Source organism: Scyliorhinus torazame, chromosome 13 (genome assembly GCF_047496885.1).
Source record: "Scyliorhinus torazame isolate Kashiwa2021f chromosome 13, sScyTor2.1, whole genome shotgun sequence".
Taxonomy (NCBI): domain Eukaryota; kingdom Metazoa; phylum Chordata; class Chondrichthyes; order Carcharhiniformes; family Scyliorhinidae; genus Scyliorhinus; species Scyliorhinus torazame.
Genome location: NC_092719.1, coordinates 173,669,620 through 173,690,903, shown reverse-complemented (window position 1 = coordinate 173,690,903; position 21,284 = coordinate 173,669,620). Strand labels below are relative to the sequence as shown.

Here is a 21,284-nt window from a genome sequence, read left to right as displayed (position 1 = left end):
TGGAGTTTCCCACTGTGGAGCAGCTCGACGCCGTCGGGAAACCCACGGGCGCCGGCAAAACGGAGAATCCCGCCCATTGAGTATACTAAATTCCCTTAAAGATCAAAGGTAGTTCCAGTTTACTGTAACAGATCAGATACAGTTTTAAAATGAAGATAACGTCTGATGGTAGAAAGTCAAATAAATGTGTGATGTACCACTTGCAGTAGTCACAAAAATATAATGCACCAGTCATGGTTATGTAATGCTTCATCTGATTATCCTTCTCCTTCAAAAGGAAGCAAGATTGTAGGGATTGATAGTCACATAAGACTTGGTAAAGTCTAAATGCACAATTTTAAATCATAAAAGGAATGTTTTCTGCTTTTAGAAACCAAGATGTTAACCTCGTCACTGTCATTTTAATGGTAGTGACTAGAAACACCCATTTAGATTTTTGGTGGGCAAATTCAATCTACAGGCTTAACTAGCAGAAACCTAGGCAATTGGAATTCAATAATACTGCCCGAGCCTCACCCTCTGTATAACTGTTCCAAAAGGTCAATACAGCACAGGGAAATATACAGAATTAATAACACTAGAAAATCCGGAGGGTCCTATTTAATGACATGGTCATTCCCAGATTTTGAAAGAGTATTCCATAAACATATGATAATTGAACCAAAACATTTGCTCTTCTACATACGATCAACGGCTGAACTCTGAAATCAGGAACATTAAATGATCTAGAATTCTTGTTTTAAAAACCTGTGTGACCTATCTTCTCCAATCATCTGCTTAGTTTTTTTGGATTGAAAATCTTTTGCAATGATTTATTTAAACATCCAAATTTCAAGATTTTTTTGAGAAAGCAAACACAGCGTACCGAACAGTTTAACAGCTTTTAAACAGTTTGCCGTTCATCAGTTTAAAGTGCCCATGGGCAAATCACTGCCTAGCTATTGAAAATGGTAGTGATCGCAACATAGCAGAATGTTTAAAAGCCCTGATAATAGTTGGTGGGGTGGGTGCTTTGGTTTTAATGAGTGCCATCTCTCGCCCATCAACAGCCACAGAACAAAACAGCGCAATACAGGTCCTTCGGCCCTCAATGTTGCGCCAACCTGTGAAACCACTCTAAAGCCCATCTACACTATTCCCTTATCGTCCATATGTCTATCCACTGACCATTTGAATGCCCTTAGTGTTGGACGAGTCCACTACTGTTGCAGGCGGGACATTCCACGCCCTTACTACTCTGAGTAAAGAACCTACCTCTGAAATCTGTCTTATATCTATCTCCCCTCAATTTAAAGCTATGTCCCCTCGTGCTAGCCATCACCATCCGAGGAAAAAGGCTCTCACTGTCCACCCTATCTAATCCTCTGATCATCTTGTATGCCTCAATTAAGTCACCTCTTAACCTTTTTCTCTCTAACGAAAACAGCCTTAAGTCCCTCAGCCTTTCCTCATAAGATCTTCCCTCCATACCAGGCAACATCCTGGTAAATCTCCTCTGCACCCTTTCCAATGCTTCCACATCCTTCCTATAATGCGGTGACCAGAACTGCACGCAATACTCCAAATGCGGCCGCACCAGTTTTGTACAGCTGTAACATGACCTCATGGCTCCGAAAATCAATGCCTCTGCCAATAAAGGCTAACACACCGTACGCCTTCTTAACAACCCTCTCAACCTGGGTGGCAACTTTCAGGGATCTATGTACATCTACACTACCAAGAATCTTACCATTAGCCAGTACTCTGTATTCCTGTTACTCCTTCCAAAATGAATCACCTTACACTTTTCTGCATTAAACTCCATTTGCCACCTCTCAGCCCAGCTCTGCAGCTTATCTATGTCCCTCTGTAACTTGTAACATCCTTCCACACTGTCCACAACTCCACCGACTTTAGTGTCATCTGCAAATTTACTCACCCATCCTTCTACACCCTCCTCCAGGTCATTTATAAACATGACAAACAGCAGTGGCCCCAAAACAGATCCTTGTGGTACACTACTAGTAACTGGACTCCAGTCTGAACATTTCCCATCGACCACCATCCTTTGTTTTCTTACAGCTAGCCAATTTCTGATCCAAACTGCTAAATCACCCTGAATCCCATGCCTCCGTATTTTCTGCAATAGCCTACCATGGGGAACCTTATCAAATGCTTTACTGAAATCAATATACACCACATCACTTGCTTTACCCACGTCCACCTGTTTGGTCACCTTCTCAAAGAACTCAATAAGGTTTGTGAGGCACGACCTACCCTTCACAAAACCGTGTTGCCTATCCCTAATCAAATTATTCCTTTCCAGATGATTATAAATCCTATCTCTTATAAATCTTTCCAAAACTTTGCCCACACCAGAAGTAAGGCTCACTGGTCTATAATTACCGGGGTTGTCTCTACTCCCCTTCTTGAACAAGGGGACCACATTTGCTATCCTCCAGTCTTCTGGCGCTATTCCTGTAGACAATGACGACATAAAGAGCAAAGCCAAAGGCTCAGCAATCTCCTCCCTAGCTTCCCAGAGAATCCTAGGATAAATCCCATCCGCCCCAGGGGACTTATCTATTTTCACACTTTCCAGAATTGCTAACACCTCCTCCTTATGAACCTCAAGCCCTTCTAGTCTAGTAGCCTCTATCGCAGTATTCTCCTCGACAACATTGTCTTTTTCCTGTGTGAATACTGACGAAAAATATTCATTTAACACCTCTTCTATCTCCTCAGACTCCACGCACAACTTCCCACTACTGTCCTTGACTGGCCCTGCTCTTACCCTCGTCATTCTTTTATTCCTGACATACCTATAGAAAGCTTTAGGGTTATCCTTGATCCTACCTGCCAAAGACTTCTCATATCCCCTCCTGAGAACTAGTCAATACCATAATTGCAGCAAGATTCACGTGGAACAGATACTCTGCCAAAGAGGTTAGCTGTCCCGTCACTGAAATAATTCTGAGTTACATTGTAAGCTAAATTGCACATAATCGTTTTAATTTTTCTCAGCTGAAAAATATCACCTTCCTCCAAAAGCTCGTCATCAAGTCTTTGGTGCGTCTTCAAAAGTTTTGGTGGGATTTGTTGTTGCCTACTGTTAGGAGTTAAAATCTGTCCACCTTAGCAGCATTTCCTCATCAATTTGTCAGACAACAATGTTTTCTTTTTATAAATTTAGAGTACCCAATTATTCTTTTTCCAATTAAGAGGCAATTTAGCATGGCCAATCCACCTACCAAGTTTGACAACAAATGTTAAGATAAAAATCCATAGGCAAAAGAAAGAACTTGCATTTATGTAGACCTCAGTGCATATTGAAGTGCTGTGGCAATCAAGGAAGTACTTTTGAAGAAGAGTCACTGCTGTAGGAAACACAGCGGCCAATGTACGCACAGCAAGCTCCCGCAAACACTAATGTGGAAGTGGCCAGATTATCTATTTTAGTGATATTGTTTGAGGGATATATAGGCCAAGACATGAGGGAAAACTCCCTGCCTGCTCTTCAAATCATGCCATGGGATCTTTTATATCCATCCAAGAAGGTAGGGCAGGGCCTCCATTTAATGTCTCATTCAAAACATAGTACCTCCAACAGCATTGCACTCCTTCATCGCTATACTAGAGTGCGACTTCAATACACAACACTTTGACTCTGAGGCAAAAGTGCTACTAATAAGCCATGGCTGGTACTCTCTAATAACTGAACTAAGTAGCCAATATTCATATGTGCATCTTCCTGTCAAGTGTCAGCGAGCTATTCAATGACTAGGATGTAATAGCTAACCTGGATTCTATACTAGTCAAAGTACTTGTACCAAGGATCACACTGGGCCAGGGCAATTGATCTCAACTTTAATACATTTAATTAGGGGTGCTAATTTCAGACAAAGCACCAAGTTTTCCACTTTCAACAACATCATATAGTATTAATTTTCTTTTGTATACAAGTGTATATTATTAGCTGTTGTCGATATATCAAGGGTAAAACCATCTATAGAATGGGCAGAATTCACATCTTTAGATGTTTGCGACTGTATCCAACATTGTCTATTATCATTTGAAATCTTATTACAGTGCAGGTGTCAATTCAGAGTTCCCGTAAGGCATGATACTAAAGAGGTGCTGATTTCTTTGTCAAAAATTAATTGTTGCTGTAGGCCAACAAAAACAGGACATTGCATGTTTAGCAAAATGCAAATTGGAGGAAAACCACAAGGAAGTCATAAGGGAATATGCATAAACAGCATAGCATATAGTACATCGGCAATGCATGCTGGGGCAGAGCACTCACTTTCCCAAGAAATCCCAGGCCAACCCCCCTATCTGCTGTTGGGCTGAGACCGAGAGGTGCTTCTGAGTGTGTGCTCTGCTACTGAACAGGAAGAGATAAAAATAGCAAGACAGATCTCATCAACACACTTACCAAGTTTATACCATACTACACACAACATACCAGCAATATTGTACTTTGAATCTCCATGTAAAGCATCCTTAGAAGAGTAGCAAAACAATTAATATATTTTGGCATCTCAGACAAATTGCAGTTGCAAATCGGAGCCACATCCCATAAACAAATTAATAGAAATTACCTCTATATGTATACCCTGTGACAGGGGATGATGGTGAATGATATAGTAAATTTATTTCTGGTTTTGCTGTATATGTGACCCTGAGAACTGAATATTGTTGTCTCTGTTGTGTATTCAAAGATATGAAGTGTCTTCTTTGCTTTCATGCTTTCAGGAAGTCAAAACATGGCATGTTCAAATATTCAAATTTGTCCTTATTCGCATAATGACTAAACCTCTATTTAGGACATCCACACTAATTGTCTCCAATGCCCCATTACAAATATAGCTAGCACTAATAAAAATAATCCTAATCTCTCTCAATATATTGCGTGGCCAGACAGTTTCAACGTTTTAATTGTGTAGTATAATCTTCCTAGATAAATGGATATAGACCAATTATTTTTCTCGCAGTTGTTTGGTCAGATATTGGTCATATTTTCAGACCAGATTAATTTGCATTACTTGGTAATAACAAGTTCCAATATTACATGGATTTTCAATGGTGCAACAAAATGTCTTAAGATCGATAAATTAACAGTCTATGAAATTTCAAAAGTGAAGGCATGATCTTGCAGAAATAAATATTATTTATGCTTGTTTTTTTTTCAAAATAAAAGTTGAAATTCATATGAAGAATAGATAGTTCCCAACTGGCTTGCTGACTCAATGGCAACATTTTCATGTAAGCCGTATGAGTCAATTAGCATTTCTGTCATACACTTGGCTCCAGGCCACATTACACCCTTGATCCATACATGGACCAAAGAGATGAATTCAAGAGGTGAGAGTGACTGCCCTTCAAATTACGGCAGCAGCTGATTAACTGGGTCATCAAGCAGCTCGAAGTCAATGGGAATCAGGGAGAAAACTCGCCACTGGCTGCTGACATGCAGTGTACAAAGCAAGATGGTTTTGATTGTCAGGGGGCCAATCATCTCAGCCCCAGGACATTGCTGCAGGAGTTCTTTAGGGTAGTGTCATATGCCCAACAATCTTCAGCTACTTTATCAGTGACTATCCCTCCATCAGAAGGTGAAAAGTGGGATTATTCGCTGATATTTGCACATTGTTCAGTTCCACTCACAACTCTTTCGGATAATGAAGCAGTTCCTGCCCACATGCAGCAAGGCTTGGACCACATTAAAGCTGGTAAATGAAAATCGCTTATTGTCACAAGTAGGCTTCAATGAAGTTACTGTGAAAAGCCCCTAGTCGCCACATTCCGGCACCTGTTCGGGGAGGCTGGTACGGGAATCGAACTGTGCTGCTGGCCTGCCTTGGTCTGCTTTCAAAGCCAGCGATTTAAATGGTAAGTAACATTTGTGCCACACATGTGCCAGACCTTCTTCACCAAGGGCACATCTACCCATCTTCCTTTAACATTCAATCGCATTGCCATCATTGAATCTCCTACAACATATGTTCTAGCAAGTCACAATTGAACAAAACCTTAATTAGGACAGCTATATACTGGACCTAGAGGGATCAGAAGTTGAGTATTGGGCATCAAGTGGCTCACCACTTGACTCTCTGAAGCCTTTCCAAAAAGTGCAAAGGGGCAGGTCAACACCCTTCGACTGCTTAGATGAGTGCAGCTCCAACAACAATCAAGAAGCGCAACATCATCCAGGGCAAAGCAGTTCACTTGAGTTGCAACCCATCCTCTGTGTTATCTAGTAACTACCTCCATCACCAGCATGCTTCAGCTGCAGTAGGTATCTTCTCAAAGAGCCATGCCAGCAACTTGCCAAGACATTTTCAACAGCATCTCCCAAACCCATCCCTACCATAAAAACGAACAAGCAAAATGGATGCATGGGAACACCTCCAGGTTCCTGTCCTAGTCACACACCATCCTGACTTGGAATTGGACCACCATTCCTTCATTGCTGCTGGGTCAGAATCCTCCAATTCCCTCCCTTAAACAGCACTGTGGGAATACAACCACCACACAAACTGCAGCAGTGCAGCACCATCTTTGCAAGAATAATTAGGAATGGGCAATAATAATAATAATAATCGCTTATTGTCACAAGTAGGCTTCAATGAAGTTACTGTGAAAAGCCCCTAATCGGCACATTCCAGCGCCTGTTCGGGGAGGCCGGTACGGGAATTGAACCCGCACTGCAGGCATAGTTCTGCATTACAAGGCAGCTGTTTAGCCCACTGTGCTAAACCAACTGTGCTGGTTTTGACAGCTATGCCCACAGCCTATGAACAAAAAAAAAATCAATTACAATTTAAAAATAATCAGAGACAAGGCGGTCTTTATGATTGACCAATTATCGCCAAATAACCGCAAGGAGCATTTAGTTGGGCCTAATGTCTAATCACAAATTGTACAACTTTATCTATTGTTACATCTCTAAGTGAGAATTGAATTCACAAAATGCATCAAAATTGTTCAAACTAATGGAACAACCTTCAAGATCCTCCATACCAAATACTTCATTTACCACCAAGTCCAATTGAATTAATGCTGCTTTAGTTCACATCCCAAAGAGCACCTCTAAACAGCACATAATGTTAAACAATATTAATAGGCTTTGTTCTGAGGTTAACAAGGGACTGGTTTAGTACAGTGGGCTAAACAGCTGGCTTGTAATGCAGATCAATGCCAGCAGCGCGGGTTCAATTCCCATACCGGCCTCCCCAAACAGGCGCCGGACTGTGGCGACTAGGGGCTTTTCACAGTAACTTCATTGAAGCCTACTTGTGACAATAAGCGATTATTATTATTATTAACAGTGGCACAGTAAGTGAACTGACCAACTGCAAACTATGAATTTACAACATACTTCAGCAGATTTGTTTGCTTTGGAATATTGGTTAATAGCTGCAGCACCCCTTACCCTGTATGTAAGGTTCAAAACATGTAAAGGAAATGTTGGGTTCTACTTGGAGCTTTAAATGGATGCAACTTTTCTCCTGAGACGGCAATTATAGCATTTTTCTTCAATTCAAAATAGTCACCTTTCAGAGGCAACATATTTTACTAGCCAAATACATTAAAAATGTTAATAAACCGGTTTAGCAGCATCTGTGGAGTCAGAAACCAAGTCAACGACTCGGAAGAAAAGTCATATTTAACTTGAAACGTTAACCCTGTTTCTCTCTCCACAGATGCTGGCAGACCTGCGGAGTTTCCCAACAATTTGTTTTTATTTCAGATTTCTGGTATCCCGAGTCATTTTTCTTTTATTTTCATACGTAAACGTTTGTTCATTGCAATAAATATTTAAGCAAAATTGTAACTAATAGAACACTAGTTGAGAGATTCTCATGCACTGGCTTCTCTTTCCACCCACACCTGCACAATTGCCTCTGGAGAACACCAATGGGCAGGGGGGCAGTTTGGGATTCAATGGGAAATTCCATTGACAATGTTGGGCCCAGAAGATCCCACTGCTGGCCAATGGTGGGCTGCCTCGTGCAACCAGGAAGCACGGCCTCGGGGCTGCGGAAAATTCCCACCATGATCTATCCTTGGCCCTCTCCTATTTACGATCTCCACGGTGCACTTTAGCGGCATCATCCAAAATCACAGTGTCAGTTTCCACACGAACACTGATAACACCCTGCTCTCTCTCTGCAGTGCCCCCCCCCCCCCCCCAAACACTTCACTGCCTTAATGTTATAATATTGCTCGTCTGACATGCAGTCTTGGGTGTGCCAGCAATTTCTCCAATAAACATTGGGGAGACTGAACAAGACTTGCATTTATTAGGCAGGTTTAATGTAATAAAGCTTCCCAAAGCATTCAGAGCATGCCATGAGGTAAAGTTGACACCTAACGATAGAAGGACATTTGAATAGATGGCCAAACGTTTAGTCAAAGAGTTTGGTTTGAAGAGGATCTTAAAGGAGTGAGAGCTAATGATGCAGAGTGGTTTAGGAAGTGAGGGTGGAATTCCAGAGCTTGGAGCCTAGATCTCATTGTCATCAGTCCCAGCAACAAACTCTATTCCCAGCTACAGATTCCACTCCCCTTCCTGACCAGTGTTTCCAGCGGAACAAATTGCTTGTTGCCTTCAGCAGTATTCCAATGCTTTCCGTGTGCAATCTTCCAACTTCCACCCTCCATAAACTGAAGCTCATGCAGAACTTGGTTCCTTCGATCCAACTTTGCAGCAACCCATTCGTCCATCGCTCCCAGCCTTCCCCACCCATGCTTGCTGACCTATATTGGTTCCTGGTCCACCAATGCCTCAATTTTAAAATTATCTTTGTGTTTAAATCTCTTCATGGCGCTGCCCCATCAATAACTCTCCACAGTGCAGCTCCACAGCCATCAGAAAACACTGCATTGCTCCAAACCTGGTCTCTTAAGCATTTTTCCCCACCGGTTGTAGCCGGGCATCTGCATTTCTTCCATAAACTTCTCTGCCCCTCTCTCTCTTTTATGATGCTCTTTAAAACCTACTTTTTTGACAAAGCTTTTAATCACCTCTCCTATTAGCTCACTTTTTTGGCTTGGTGTCAACCTTTCTCTGTTTCGGCTCCTGAAAAGCCCCTTGGCTTGCTTTCTTTCCTATGTCACAGGCAGTACATACACGCAAGCTGATGTTACCATAAAGGTTGCAAGTGCTTCCCTGAAAATCACTCAATATTACCTCAGTCATTTTTCTTTTATTTTCATTGTAAACGTTTGTTCATTGCAATAAATATTTAAGCAAAATTGTAACTAATAGAACACTAGTTGAGAGATTCTCATGCACTGGCTTCTCCACTTCCACCCACACCTGCACAATTACCTCTGGAGCACCAATGGGCAGGGGGGGGGGGGGGCAGTTTGGGATTCAATGGGAAATTCCATTGACAATGTTGGGCCCAGAAGATCCCACTGCTGGCCAATGGTGGGCTGCCTCGTGCCACCAGGAAGCACGGCCTCGGGGCTGCGGAAAATTCCCACCGTGATCTATCCTTGGCCCTCTCCTATTTATGATCTCCACAGTGCACTTTAGCGGCATCACCCAAAATCACAGCGTCAGTTTCCACACGAACACTGATATCACCCTGCTCTCTCTCTGCAGTGCCACCCCCCCCCCCCCCAAATTACCTCAGTCATTTTTATTTTATTTTCATTGTAAACATTTGTTCATTGCAATAAACCTGCTTCAGGGAAAAGAAAATCTACACAAAACAAAAAGTAAAATATATATTTTGCCAAGTGGCATGGCATGATTCATTATAGTGATTTCCTACGCCTTGTCAGCACCCCAAGCTGTGGCAGTGAAACAGGGTGGTGAGGGAGGGGTGGGTGGGAGAGAAATGATTATTAAACAAACCAACTGTTGGTTCAAGTGCAGAAACAGCATGTAGTCGCTTATGGTGAACATTAAAGCAGTCTTGACAGAGGCTGGTGAACGGATCTCCAGTCCGTCTCATTAGCAAGCATGGGAGCAGGGCATGCAAGGGGAGCTGATAATCATGCAAGAAAATAAACAATTTCAGAGAAGGGAGAGAGACAGACAGTAAATTTAAATGCTTTATCATCTTGCACAAATTGATAGTGGCATTCCAATAACCATGCTTCAGACAGCTCGCAGTTTTAATTTTCATTGTACCCCCTCCACTTCATAATTTTAATAGGAAATTAACTTTCGACTACAGGAAATCTGCTTACCCTGGTTATCAGGTTGACTTTACTTGCATTATCATGCTAATTAAAAAGTTGATGCTTACCTCTCAAGCTCTGCTATTTTCTTATCTCTCTCATTTTTCTCAGTCTCAACTTCTTTCAAGATCTCTAAGAGTCTGTCAACTTCGGCCTGGGATTTACCAGACTCCTCTTTGTAGTATGCCACATCCTTCTCAAGTTGTCTCATTTTCTCACCCAACTCTGGGTTCAAATGAGCAGCCTCTTCAGCATCATGAGCCTTCACATGGAAAGTAAAGAAAAATGAAAGTGACACCATAAAAATAAACGTTTTAATTACTGAAATTATGCTACAGCACAGCACTTCATAATTACTGAAAAAACACACACACAAACTCCATGAATTTCAGAACAAGCCTAACACACATGCTTTAAAGTAGAGCACAGTTTTACCAATAAAATAATTTAAATATACTATCATGGATGGGGATTGGAATACTATGAATGACAGTGCAGGAAAATTTGCAGCCAAAGTTTTTTTTGGTACGTTAGACTTCAAACAGGCACACACACAAAATAATGAAACCAAAATAAAAAGCACCGCAATGTTTGGCCTACCCTATCTTCCTCATAATTCCTAATTGGTATCTTGAAAATAAAACCAAGCACAAAAGACAAAACAGGGCAAATAAGGATGGGAACAGAAATGAAACCAAAACAAATTGCAACTTACAGAATGCAAAGAATTACAGCGTTATTCTTCTGAGGAGGCTAAATTCCTTTTTGGTGATTTTTGTTTGCATTATTAAATTGTTTTCTTATGCTAAAATGACCAAAAGAATAAGTGCATCATCCAATAAAGTGTTGTTGGTTATTTTAAATGTTTTTATATGCTGAATCAAAACTGCTGGGCTTTGTTCAACATATTTCTAAACAGAAGGATAATTTGGGAGCACCGTCACTAATTATATGCATGTTTTTCAGTAAACTTGATTCTGTTGTAAATTGTACTGCCAAACTAAGCAACATTCTGTTGCGTATTATCATTCAGAGCTATCTAAACATATGCCATTAAAACCAGTGGTTTATTACCTCTTATTTATTAGGTATGTAGTAACTGATTGAGAGAGAGGAGATGAGAACAAATTCATCATTCATTAGCAATTTAAATACAACTGAAATAAATCCAGAAAAGAAAATGCAAAGTAGATTTTGTGGCACTACAGACATGACAGCAATAAAACATCTTAACGTCTGGGTTCAGCATTGAAGTGTTCTTCATTTATTGTCCTTTATTTATATTAGAATGGCAGGATGAAGAAAAGCAGATTGACCAGCTTTCCAAAAGGTAATGAACACAATGAAACGAGTTACTGTTAACAGTATTAATTCCAGGATCTGAGTCTCAAGAGAGCATAGTTAACATATACTAGTTCATTCAGATGCCAGCAGTACATGGATTCAGTTTAAGAATTAATTGTCTTAAGCTAATTCTTCAATTATTGTCTAATCTCAAAAAATGGTGTACGTTTATGAGAAAGCACATGCCCAGACGTACAAGAGTCAAAATTTGAATTTACAAAAACCTAAAAAACAGTGATATTTGTGTAGCATTCACAAATTTGCACATGAAGTTCACAAAAGCAGCAAGAAAAGTAAATACAAATCTTTAAAGCTGATGAACAAAATTAGCTACATAAAGTATTAGGGTTATGAATAATTTCGCAAAAATAAATTAGTCAAGTGCAGAAAAACAGTAGTTTAAGTGATTGAAAACAAAGAAACCGAAACATGCAAACTTGAACCAATTTGATTTCATTATAAAAAGTTAACCCTCTAAGTGCTCCCAATTCTGCAATGAATTCCTATGTCTGACAACAGTCTAGGCACAGAACAAAAGGTGTCTGTGTTCCCCATTATGGTTCTTCATGACAATCAAGGATTTCATGAACAAGAATTTGAACGTAAACCTTCGCTATAAAGCTTGCCAGTGTTACTAATTTGCCAATTATCACATCCTAACAAGTTGAAAATATTAGGGCATGCCAAAATTTTGCTAAATTTGGTCTGTGCATAAACTGTCAGTCTGCCAAGGCTTTGTAGACTTAAAGGTAGCACCACAAGAAACAATTCCACGGTTTCACTATGCCAGTTTCTAATTAGTTACCATTTAAGCATGAACAACGCAAGACCTTGAAGTCTACATAGCTTACTTATTCCAATGTGACTGAAAATTGCAATTGTTTGAAATGTTTGCAGAGCTGCACTTCGGTATAAGCACAATATTAGGTCAATGGTTCCTCATGCTTTCAAATGTTACAGATGGCATTTTAGAACCACTTACTGGTGTGTACATCTGATTGAACAACTGCTCAGCTTGCTACATTGCAAAGGTGGGAAGGAATGAAGCACAGACAGGAAGAAGGAAAGATTCAGGAAAACAGCATTAGCTCAACAAATCCAATGAATTTACACAGAAAATGTCTCTTAAAAGTAGAAATTCAAGTTTCCAAACATTCCACAGTGAAAGCGAGAGGCACTAAGGAAACATAAATGTTATTTTTGGCTCATAAAAAGAATAGCTAGAGTAAAAAAATTTAGGTTAGTGTTACTTTCCTTTTTTTCTCCTCCCAGAGTTAAATATTCCATGAAATAAACCAAGCTTCCCACCACTGATGATACGTTTAAGCGTTCTGTTCAAGTGATAAATCACGAATAGCACCATTGGTTTATAACAGTTATTAATTAATCAGAAGGCTTCAAAGTTCTTTGTGAAGATAAGCTTGATTAAATCAGGGTATTAAATTTGAAGTATATTATTTTTAATGCAAAGGTAATCTATTTAACAGATTTCAAAGGAAGTACAATCTTGGGAGGACAACAATAGATGTTGATTGTCCTTAACCCAATTAACTTTGGAATTTGCAATCAATGCGCTACTTTAAAAAAATGTTAGTTTACTTTTATAATAGGTTTGCATTCATTCAATTCTGATACATAAGTTCTACATTTTAACGCTCTCCAAAAGTCAAATGGGCAGCTCTTTGAATAGAAAGGTCCATTTTGTCGGGTCAACTCCACAAAATAACTCCATCCATCATGGGAGGGCATTTCGGACCAAATTACACATCACAAAAATACTTTTGATTTTTAATAAACATCATGATTTCTTGCTGAAATGAAATTAATTTGGTGAATATTCAGTGGCACATTTGGCCAGAAAAGGAAATGCCAGGATTGTAAGAAGCAGGGCTGCACATTTTATGGCAAAGTATGTCAATTTTGATTGACCACACAATTAAAAGCAGCGTTTATGTTATTCTTCTGATAAATCTTTTGTTACATTTTCATGGTAATAGTATTTGTACCAGTATTGTATCGAATATAGGTTATAAGGTGTCCACAAAATTAATTTTAATACATCATTTGAAATTTTAATGAAATATATTTCATTGTTATTTTCAGTCTAAAGGACGAGATTAAACAGTTCACCCTCATTGTTACAGCACTGCTTCTACGTATCAGTGCGACTGCGAACCGATGGCTGTACTGCCATTCACTCCACTATGGGGAATGGATACATGTTCAGTGCAAGCACTGTTGAGCACATGCATGGAACCTTGATTCATGCTGCTTGCCGTTTTATTACTTTCTGATTTAGAGTTGCCTTTTCTTTTAATTTTAGAAGTATTCAGCTGGTATTCGGGATACCGAAGGAGAGCTTTTTAAAAGATCAAATGCTGTGAATTCAACTGTAGGATGCATTTTCACAAAGGTCATTGCAGCATTGGAACTACTATGGTACACTTAGAGGATTCGGCGTAAGGAAAGTCTATAACATAACAGCAGCCCGAGAAGGGTACTGCAAGAGTGCAGGGGTGGGTGGGGGGATGGAACAGAGGGAGGAGGGTGGTATCATTTGGATACTAAGTATCTTTCCTTCCATAACCTAAAAAAAATGAATGTAATTACTTTAGGCAATAAACTATGTCTGGTTATGGCATAAATGTTGTTAAAATATAAATTATCAAAAATGTTAAAGCTTTAACTGTGCTAACAAAATGATGTAAATGTAACCAAATTGTGTATAATATAAGCAGTTTCAACCTCCAAAGATTTCAAAATCTATACACTCATACCATCATCTATTTGCAATATTTTTGTTTTTAAAAAAGCAAAAGTTATAGTTTCCAGATTCTATTAAGAGTTGTAATAGTGATAATGAGAACATTCACGTATTGTTGCATTAATAAAATCTGATTTTTCTGAAAATGCGGGTGGAGGCAGAACTTTTGAAATGAACGCTATAAAATCATGGAGTGCTGTGCAGGAAGAACTTTAACTTTCAGGGGGCGGGGTGGGTTACATAAAAGGGTGCAAAACTATTTTAATGACAGTCTAATTAATGATTACATAAATTGCTCAGGCATTTGCTAACTTTCTGCATCTTTTTCCTTGGGACTGTGTAAGGTGTGGTGGGCAATGGAGAAAAATGAATGTCATGTGATGACAGCTCTCTTACAAGTATTACAAAAATTAAGCAGGCCCTATATGCCCCACATGGTTTCTTTGAAGAAAAAGTTACATTTAATAACAAATTACTACAGAAGCCACTTGATAGGTGAAAATAACTTTCTGAAATCTAATTTGTTCAGTAACCACCAAATTAATAAAATAAGTTTCTCATCCAAGTTAATTTTTCTTGTATTTTAGTGTATTGATGTAATTTGACATTCTAATTGCAGATTTTTCTTATTGTGCAAGTTCAACCGTTTTTAATTAATATATATGCATGATGTTTAAAAACTCAATTGGCCATCTGAACATGGATTTTCTTTAAAAATGTTCATAACTGAGCAGAAAACCAACAATAATAAAACATCAAACAGCAGACATTTGGGTTCTGTCTACATGACTTCCAGCCAAAATAAACCAAGTTACATCACAAAGGGAGCCAGAAAAAATCACAGTGCCAATGGAATGCTTATCATCACATTTCTAAGATAAGTATCACTTCACTGAATCAGCAACAGTGATTCCTATGCTATAGGTGAATGGTATTCAGCTTTCCAAAAGTTTCTTCCAAGGGCAGATTGAAAATTGTTTGCTTGTATTTGTTATTTGTCTTCATTTGGTAATGAGCATTTCGCCAAGTGTTTACGTGAAAATTCACATGTTTCAGTTGTTGCTTTGCAAACTCTCTTTGTACTTTGCCTGTTCTGATACAATCAGCTTGGGTTCCAGCAAGCAAGAAATTGCAAAGTATTGTGAATCTTTGCGATGTTTACTTTGAATAAAATTGTACGGTTTGAAAGTTCCTCTTTTCATGAGCAATGAGAGAATGCATGGCTCTCTCTGCAATTTTTGTCCTGCTAAAGAAATTGCAGGAACGTACAATTTCAGAATGTGCGATTTCGGAAAATGCAACTTTTGCTAATTACAGCGGTTAAAAGCCGCATATTGCAATTTTCCATCAAAACAAGAATCTCAAATCCAACATGTTCGGAATTTGCCTCTGGGTAATCCACAGAATCACATTACAGAGGGGAAATTCATTTTTCAACAGAAAAAAGGCAAATAATTTTAATTTAAACATCTAAGTTTTGGAGATCAAAACGAAACAAAATTTAGGTCTTAATGCTCTCCCTTCAGCATTTCTTTGCTCCCCAAATAATCTACCCTCCCTATTCTGAGTGACACAACTTCTGACGAAACCTTCCATTGTTCTGCAGAAACTGGTCAAGAGGAGGCAATTTTTAGGAGTATAAAAGATACTTCTGTATGCTATGATATAGCAAAAATGAGAATGAAAGCTATTTCAGATATTTGAGTATCAACTAATGACCAGAGTTCAGCTCCACAAAACCAATGCTTAATGTGTATAAGTGCTACTCCACAAAAGGAACAACAATATCCTCACACTAAGGAATCTGGTTAGATCAGGGGGTGGGGGGGGGGGGGTGGGGGGGGGGGGAACAAGCATAATACGAAACCATGACTGTAAGGAACCCTATGATCAGTTGTTTTCTGGAAAATGACTTGTCTAACCTGTTGTGAGTGACCCCTCTCTCCTGCGATTCTAAGAGCTATATGAATAATCGAGCTTGAGGTGCATGTTAGATGATTTAACTCAATTGCAGCACCCACAGTAAAAACATCAAACATTAGTTTAAAACCAACTGCAACAGAAACAACTGAATACAACAATTAGGGAAAGATCTGAGATTTTTATTCAAACCTATCTCACACCTTAATTTCAAGGGTTCCTTTCAGTTTGAGCTACTTTGAATATTCATCAATGTCTGCAGCAATTCTTTTATAAAATATTTATTGGAGAATTTCCAAAATTATAATTGAAACCCTGCAGTAAAACCACTTTCATTAGGTTTATTTACCAATAATTTGTAATTGCATTTCACAAATTAATATTTCTGAAAGATAATGTAATCTTTGTTTAAAAATAAATTTAGAGTACCCAATTCTTTTTTTCCAATTAAGGGACAATTTAGCGTGGCCAATCCATCTACCCTGATCATCTTTTTGGCTTGTGGGGGTGATACACACGCAGACACGGGGACAACGTGCAAACTCCACACAGTCAGTGACCTGGGGCCGGGATCGAACCAGGTACTCAGCGCTGTGAGACAGCAATGCTCACCACTGCGCCATTGTGCCACCCTCTGAAAGGTAATCTGCATGATAGTAGGTTTATCTCTAGATTAATTTCAGAATCTGTCTTGAATAATCAGTAATTCAGGATTTGTAATACAACTAGGTATGCACCATGTGGAGATCACATGAGAATTCGAGTTTTCACCTGGAAACGTAGAATTACAAGGTTATTGGGAAATTTGCTACAGATTAACTTATCAAAACTATTGTTATACTTCCAATTTTTTTTATTCGTTTATGGGATATGGACGTCATTGGCTGGGCCAACACTTATTGCCCATCCCTGAGGGCATTTAAGAGTCAACCACATTGCTGTGGATCTGGAGTCACATGTAGGCCAGATCAGATAAGGACGACAGATTTCTTTACCTAAAGGATATTCATGAACCAGATGGGTTTTTACAACAATTGACAATGGTTTCAGTCATCTTTAGGCTTTTAATTCCTGATTTTAAAAAAAATTGAATTCAGATTTCACCAAATGCCATGGCAGGATTCAAACCCAAGTCACCAGAGAATTACTCTGGGTATCTGGATTACTAGTCTAACGACAATACGACTACGCCACTGCCTCACAAATATGCTGAAAAAGAAAAGATAAAGCAATAATCTTGACTAATTAATCACGAATGGACAAACAACTTAAATATCTTTAATTATATATTGAAAATCATGAAAAAGTCAACTTTCCACCAGGAAAAGGAGTGTGAGAAACCGGAGGAACAGCTACTCCGAGCAAAGTAGTGAGAACGCTACAAGGAACCCAGAGTGAAAGAAAGGTACTTTACACAGAAAAAGTACATATTCCACTTTCATCAGAGACTAACAAATGTGAATATGCAGACAGTTACTGCTACCTTTAAAGCAAGGGCAATCTAAATATTTGGTTAATGTGATATATTTGGAGAAAAGGAAATTCAAGGTCTTTAAGCATGTGACCCACACTGATTCAATGTCTAGGTCTTAATTTCGTTTGATTAAATCCTAGCATGAATTCTTCAGTGATGCAAAATTAAGTCATTAAAAAATTCAGATTAGCGCCAGCCAGTTCAAATATTAATCAAGAGAAACCACTTTCCCCCCCCCAACTTAACACTTACCTTCTTTAATTGTGCTTCCAACTTACTACATTCTTCTTTCTTTTGCTCTATGGCTATTTCTAGAGATTTTAATTTGGAATCTTTCTTTAAACCGTTTGAAGCCAATGAGGACGCATGTTCCTTCAAGTCAATCAAACTAGACTGAGAGAAAACAAATAATTATCATTGAAAATAATGTCCTTTAGATCACAATCTAAAAATACTTTTCACGTGTATTTTTTAATAGTATTCAATTCTGGATGTATATCTTTAAATCAATAATAATAAATTGTTTTACACTGAACTCCATAGGATAGGGGGTTAGCATTCCCAGTGTCAAAACTGCATTTGAAGGGACTGATAATAAGAAGCAGCTACAACATTGGAGCCCTGATTCTCTGTAATTCACTTCCTTTGAGCGTAGCCTCCAACTGCATAGAGTAAGATTGTAGACCCTTGTAAAGTATTATGGAAAGCCAGTTAAAACATATCAATATTTAGTTGCTAAACCTTTCTCCCAACAGAGCAGAAATTAATCCGGTATGTGCTACATTTAAAGTTTTTCTTTTAAAAAAAAAGATTTTACCCATATGCCCAGATTCTACAGTCAGTGATGAAGTGACGGTGCTCACTGCTGACCTCAAAAGAAAATTGTCCACAAAGATTTAGCAAACTCTATGGCATCGATTTCACCATTCCCAATGTTAGTTTCATTCTGACGCCAGTTATAGGGAATCTCCAGCATCCAGCAACAGTGATGCCATCAAGCAGACTAAACTGTCAATCTCACCGAAGAATCACGAACAGCAAGTAATAAACAGGTCTTATCGTTCATTTTCTATGTTCTTTCAGAATGTTAAATAAAGATTGGGATATGCAAATGGGTAGAAACTGAAATATCAGAATTTCTTTTTTTTTTTTTTTTAAAGTCTTGGACTTTTTAGGGTGAAATTGAGAAATTTGACATTCCATAAATATAAAACTGGTTTCTCACTCAGCAATAATTATGGCTTAGTGTGCTGTTAAAAATCAAGTTACACCTCATCAAATGGTTCAACCTTTTCAAGAGTACTCACAGTGAGACTAATCACATTAAAAGTGGAAGTTCACATCAAATCAGTGATTTCTAATTTATTTCCATCTGCGGGGACTTCAGTGGCACATCGTGTGGCAGAATTGAGAAATCACCAATTTCTGCTTTTAACGGTCCATGTGGGGCACCAGAAGTCAGTATCAATTACACAGAGTGATGATAGTGAAGACTGAGAGTTTCATGAAAGCACATCTAAGCCATTGTGACGACTACTGAAATACAAATTATAACCTCAGGTTAGTAACTAACCTCTTTTTCTGCTAGCTCAGATTGCAAATTGTTAATCTTCTCTTTAAGATCCTTATTTTCTTTTTTATATGACTCAGCCTCTTCTAGTCTTTCACGATCACCTCGTTCACGTTGCTCCTTGAGACGTTCTATAATTCTTTCCTGTAAGTGCCAAAAGTGAGCTCGGCAATTAAAGACAGTCATTTACAACTCAAATTCAAAATTCAACAGGTGTATGAAAGGTGTGTGTTTTATCCACTGCAACCCTAAAGTTGATCAATATTAGTATTTACGGATGCTTTAACATGCTATATACATTGTAGCCTATCCAGTCTGGAAATCTATTCATCAGAAATACCGGTTGTACGGAAATCTTTTGAGCAAACTCTTGATGTCATTGCCATCATTTTAGTGCAGTAATTTGGGAAAAGAAACATGGAAGATACAATTTTTGGATGAGTAAAACAAGTGTTATTACTGCTTCATAATATTTTATCAGAGTTTTCGGTTTCAAGTAAATATATCTATGGTTTTTCCACTTCTTACACAGCATTCGAACATAATTTTATAATCCAGAAAATTACAAGCTGCTATCAAGTCATAAAGTAAAACTTGAATAATAAACTCTTACTTTACAAAAGGAAAGATTGAATTTTCAGTTAATATATTTTCAGAAAATAGTTGCATGGTTTCCTGAAAGTCTTGAAAAATATTCCTGGTTAGATTTAATATAAACATCTTTGATATACATATTATTCTAGTCACAGTAAAAATTGTATCCTTTTTATAGTGACCGCATTTCTTGCAACAATTGTTAAAATTGGAGCCAATAATTGCCAAATTACAACAATGTAATAATAACAGCTATTAGTAAAACATTTTATAGAGAAACAACTGAATCTCATCATTATAAACTTGTGGGGACCAGGGAAATATCAGTTCTAATCATGGATTCATGTAATTGAGGTTTGAAGTCCTCTTTTGACTGTAATGGAGCTTTAAGCAGAACCATGGGGGGGACAGGGGAACAAAGTTTGCAATAACAAGAGTTTATTATAACAAGGTTCTACTATAGGCCACAGTTTCTACAATTCAACCACAAAAATTTTTGTTGTGAAAAAAAATGTAATCAAGCAGTTGGTTTTGAGCCTCCAGGGACTTTGAATGTTTAAAGAGGGAGCACAGATGGGGACTGATCCCTGAGGCAAGCTTGCTTCTTGGCAAGCTCCGTTACTCCCTGAACCTTTGCCAGGACCGGTCAACTTAAGTCTGACTATACCAGGTTTGCTATTGGAAGATGCTTGGTTAAAGGAGAAACAAATCTTTGGTGTGAATTGTCCTTCATTTATGACAAAGCTACCATCAACTGAGTTCTCAAGAAGTGCCTCACTCACTGCTAATTCCATTTGAACATCCAAAAGTGCTTGAGGCATGCATGTACCAAAGGAACTTGTAAAATTTCAGCTATTCCAGTTGCAGATTCACAGGATGCTCTTTTTCCGGATTGAGATGTCTACATGGCACTCTATTAATTACATGAATTTCAGAAACATTTGTCAATTATAGATGCTCCTTATGCAATCCGAACTGAACATCTTTGATATTTTTGTCAGGAGTGGATCTGGAAAAGTTGGTTTGGGTCAAATCCTCTCATCTTAAATTGTTACTGTATCAAAAGTGAAGGAAATAACTACCCAGTTACTTTTGAAAATATAGTACATGAAATAAGGTTGTGCAATATACTCTGAGCAGAATGCTGCTGACTGTGAATCCTTGTAAATGCTGCTGGTTCACAATCTACGCTTGATCTAGCAAGAAGTAACACAACAAACAGACAAGAAGCATTAGTGCAATTGATGTCACTGTTGTGTTGCATCAACAGAAACAGAAACAAACAGAGAGAAGGTGGTGAGGTCATGATTGCCAGGCCAGAGACAGAAAAGACAGAAACCATACAGCGAAGTAGGAAACAGCGTCGTAGCAAGAAACCAAAAAAAGCTGGTGACGCACGTGTGGCAATCATGGATGCATGACTTCCAAAGGTACAG

The 21,284-nt window shown here is 38.5% G+C and overlaps 1 protein-coding gene across 9 annotated transcripts in view; it reads right to left on the bottom strand.

Moving 5' to 3' along the window:
* Positions 1-21,284, bottom strand: part of LOC140388384 (ERC protein 2) — a 1,175,365-nt gene that overhangs the window by 554,830 nt on the left and 599,251 nt on the right. For 7 of the 9 annotated variants that reach the window (XM_072472461.1, XM_072472462.1, XM_072472470.1 and 4 more), the window contains 4 exons: positions 19,258-19,398; positions 17,937-18,077; positions 12,509-12,544; positions 10,251-10,444 (listed from right to left, as the gene is read on the bottom strand). In XM_072472461.1, the coding sequence (XP_072328562.1) occupies positions 10,251-10,444; positions 12,509-12,544; positions 17,937-18,077; positions 19,258-19,398 (512 nt within the window). The remainder of the gene's footprint in view (positions 1-10,250; positions 10,445-12,508; positions 12,545-17,936; positions 18,078-19,257; positions 19,399-21,284) is intronic. The other 2 variants (XM_072472464.1, XM_072472465.1) reach the window with 1 other exon arrangement.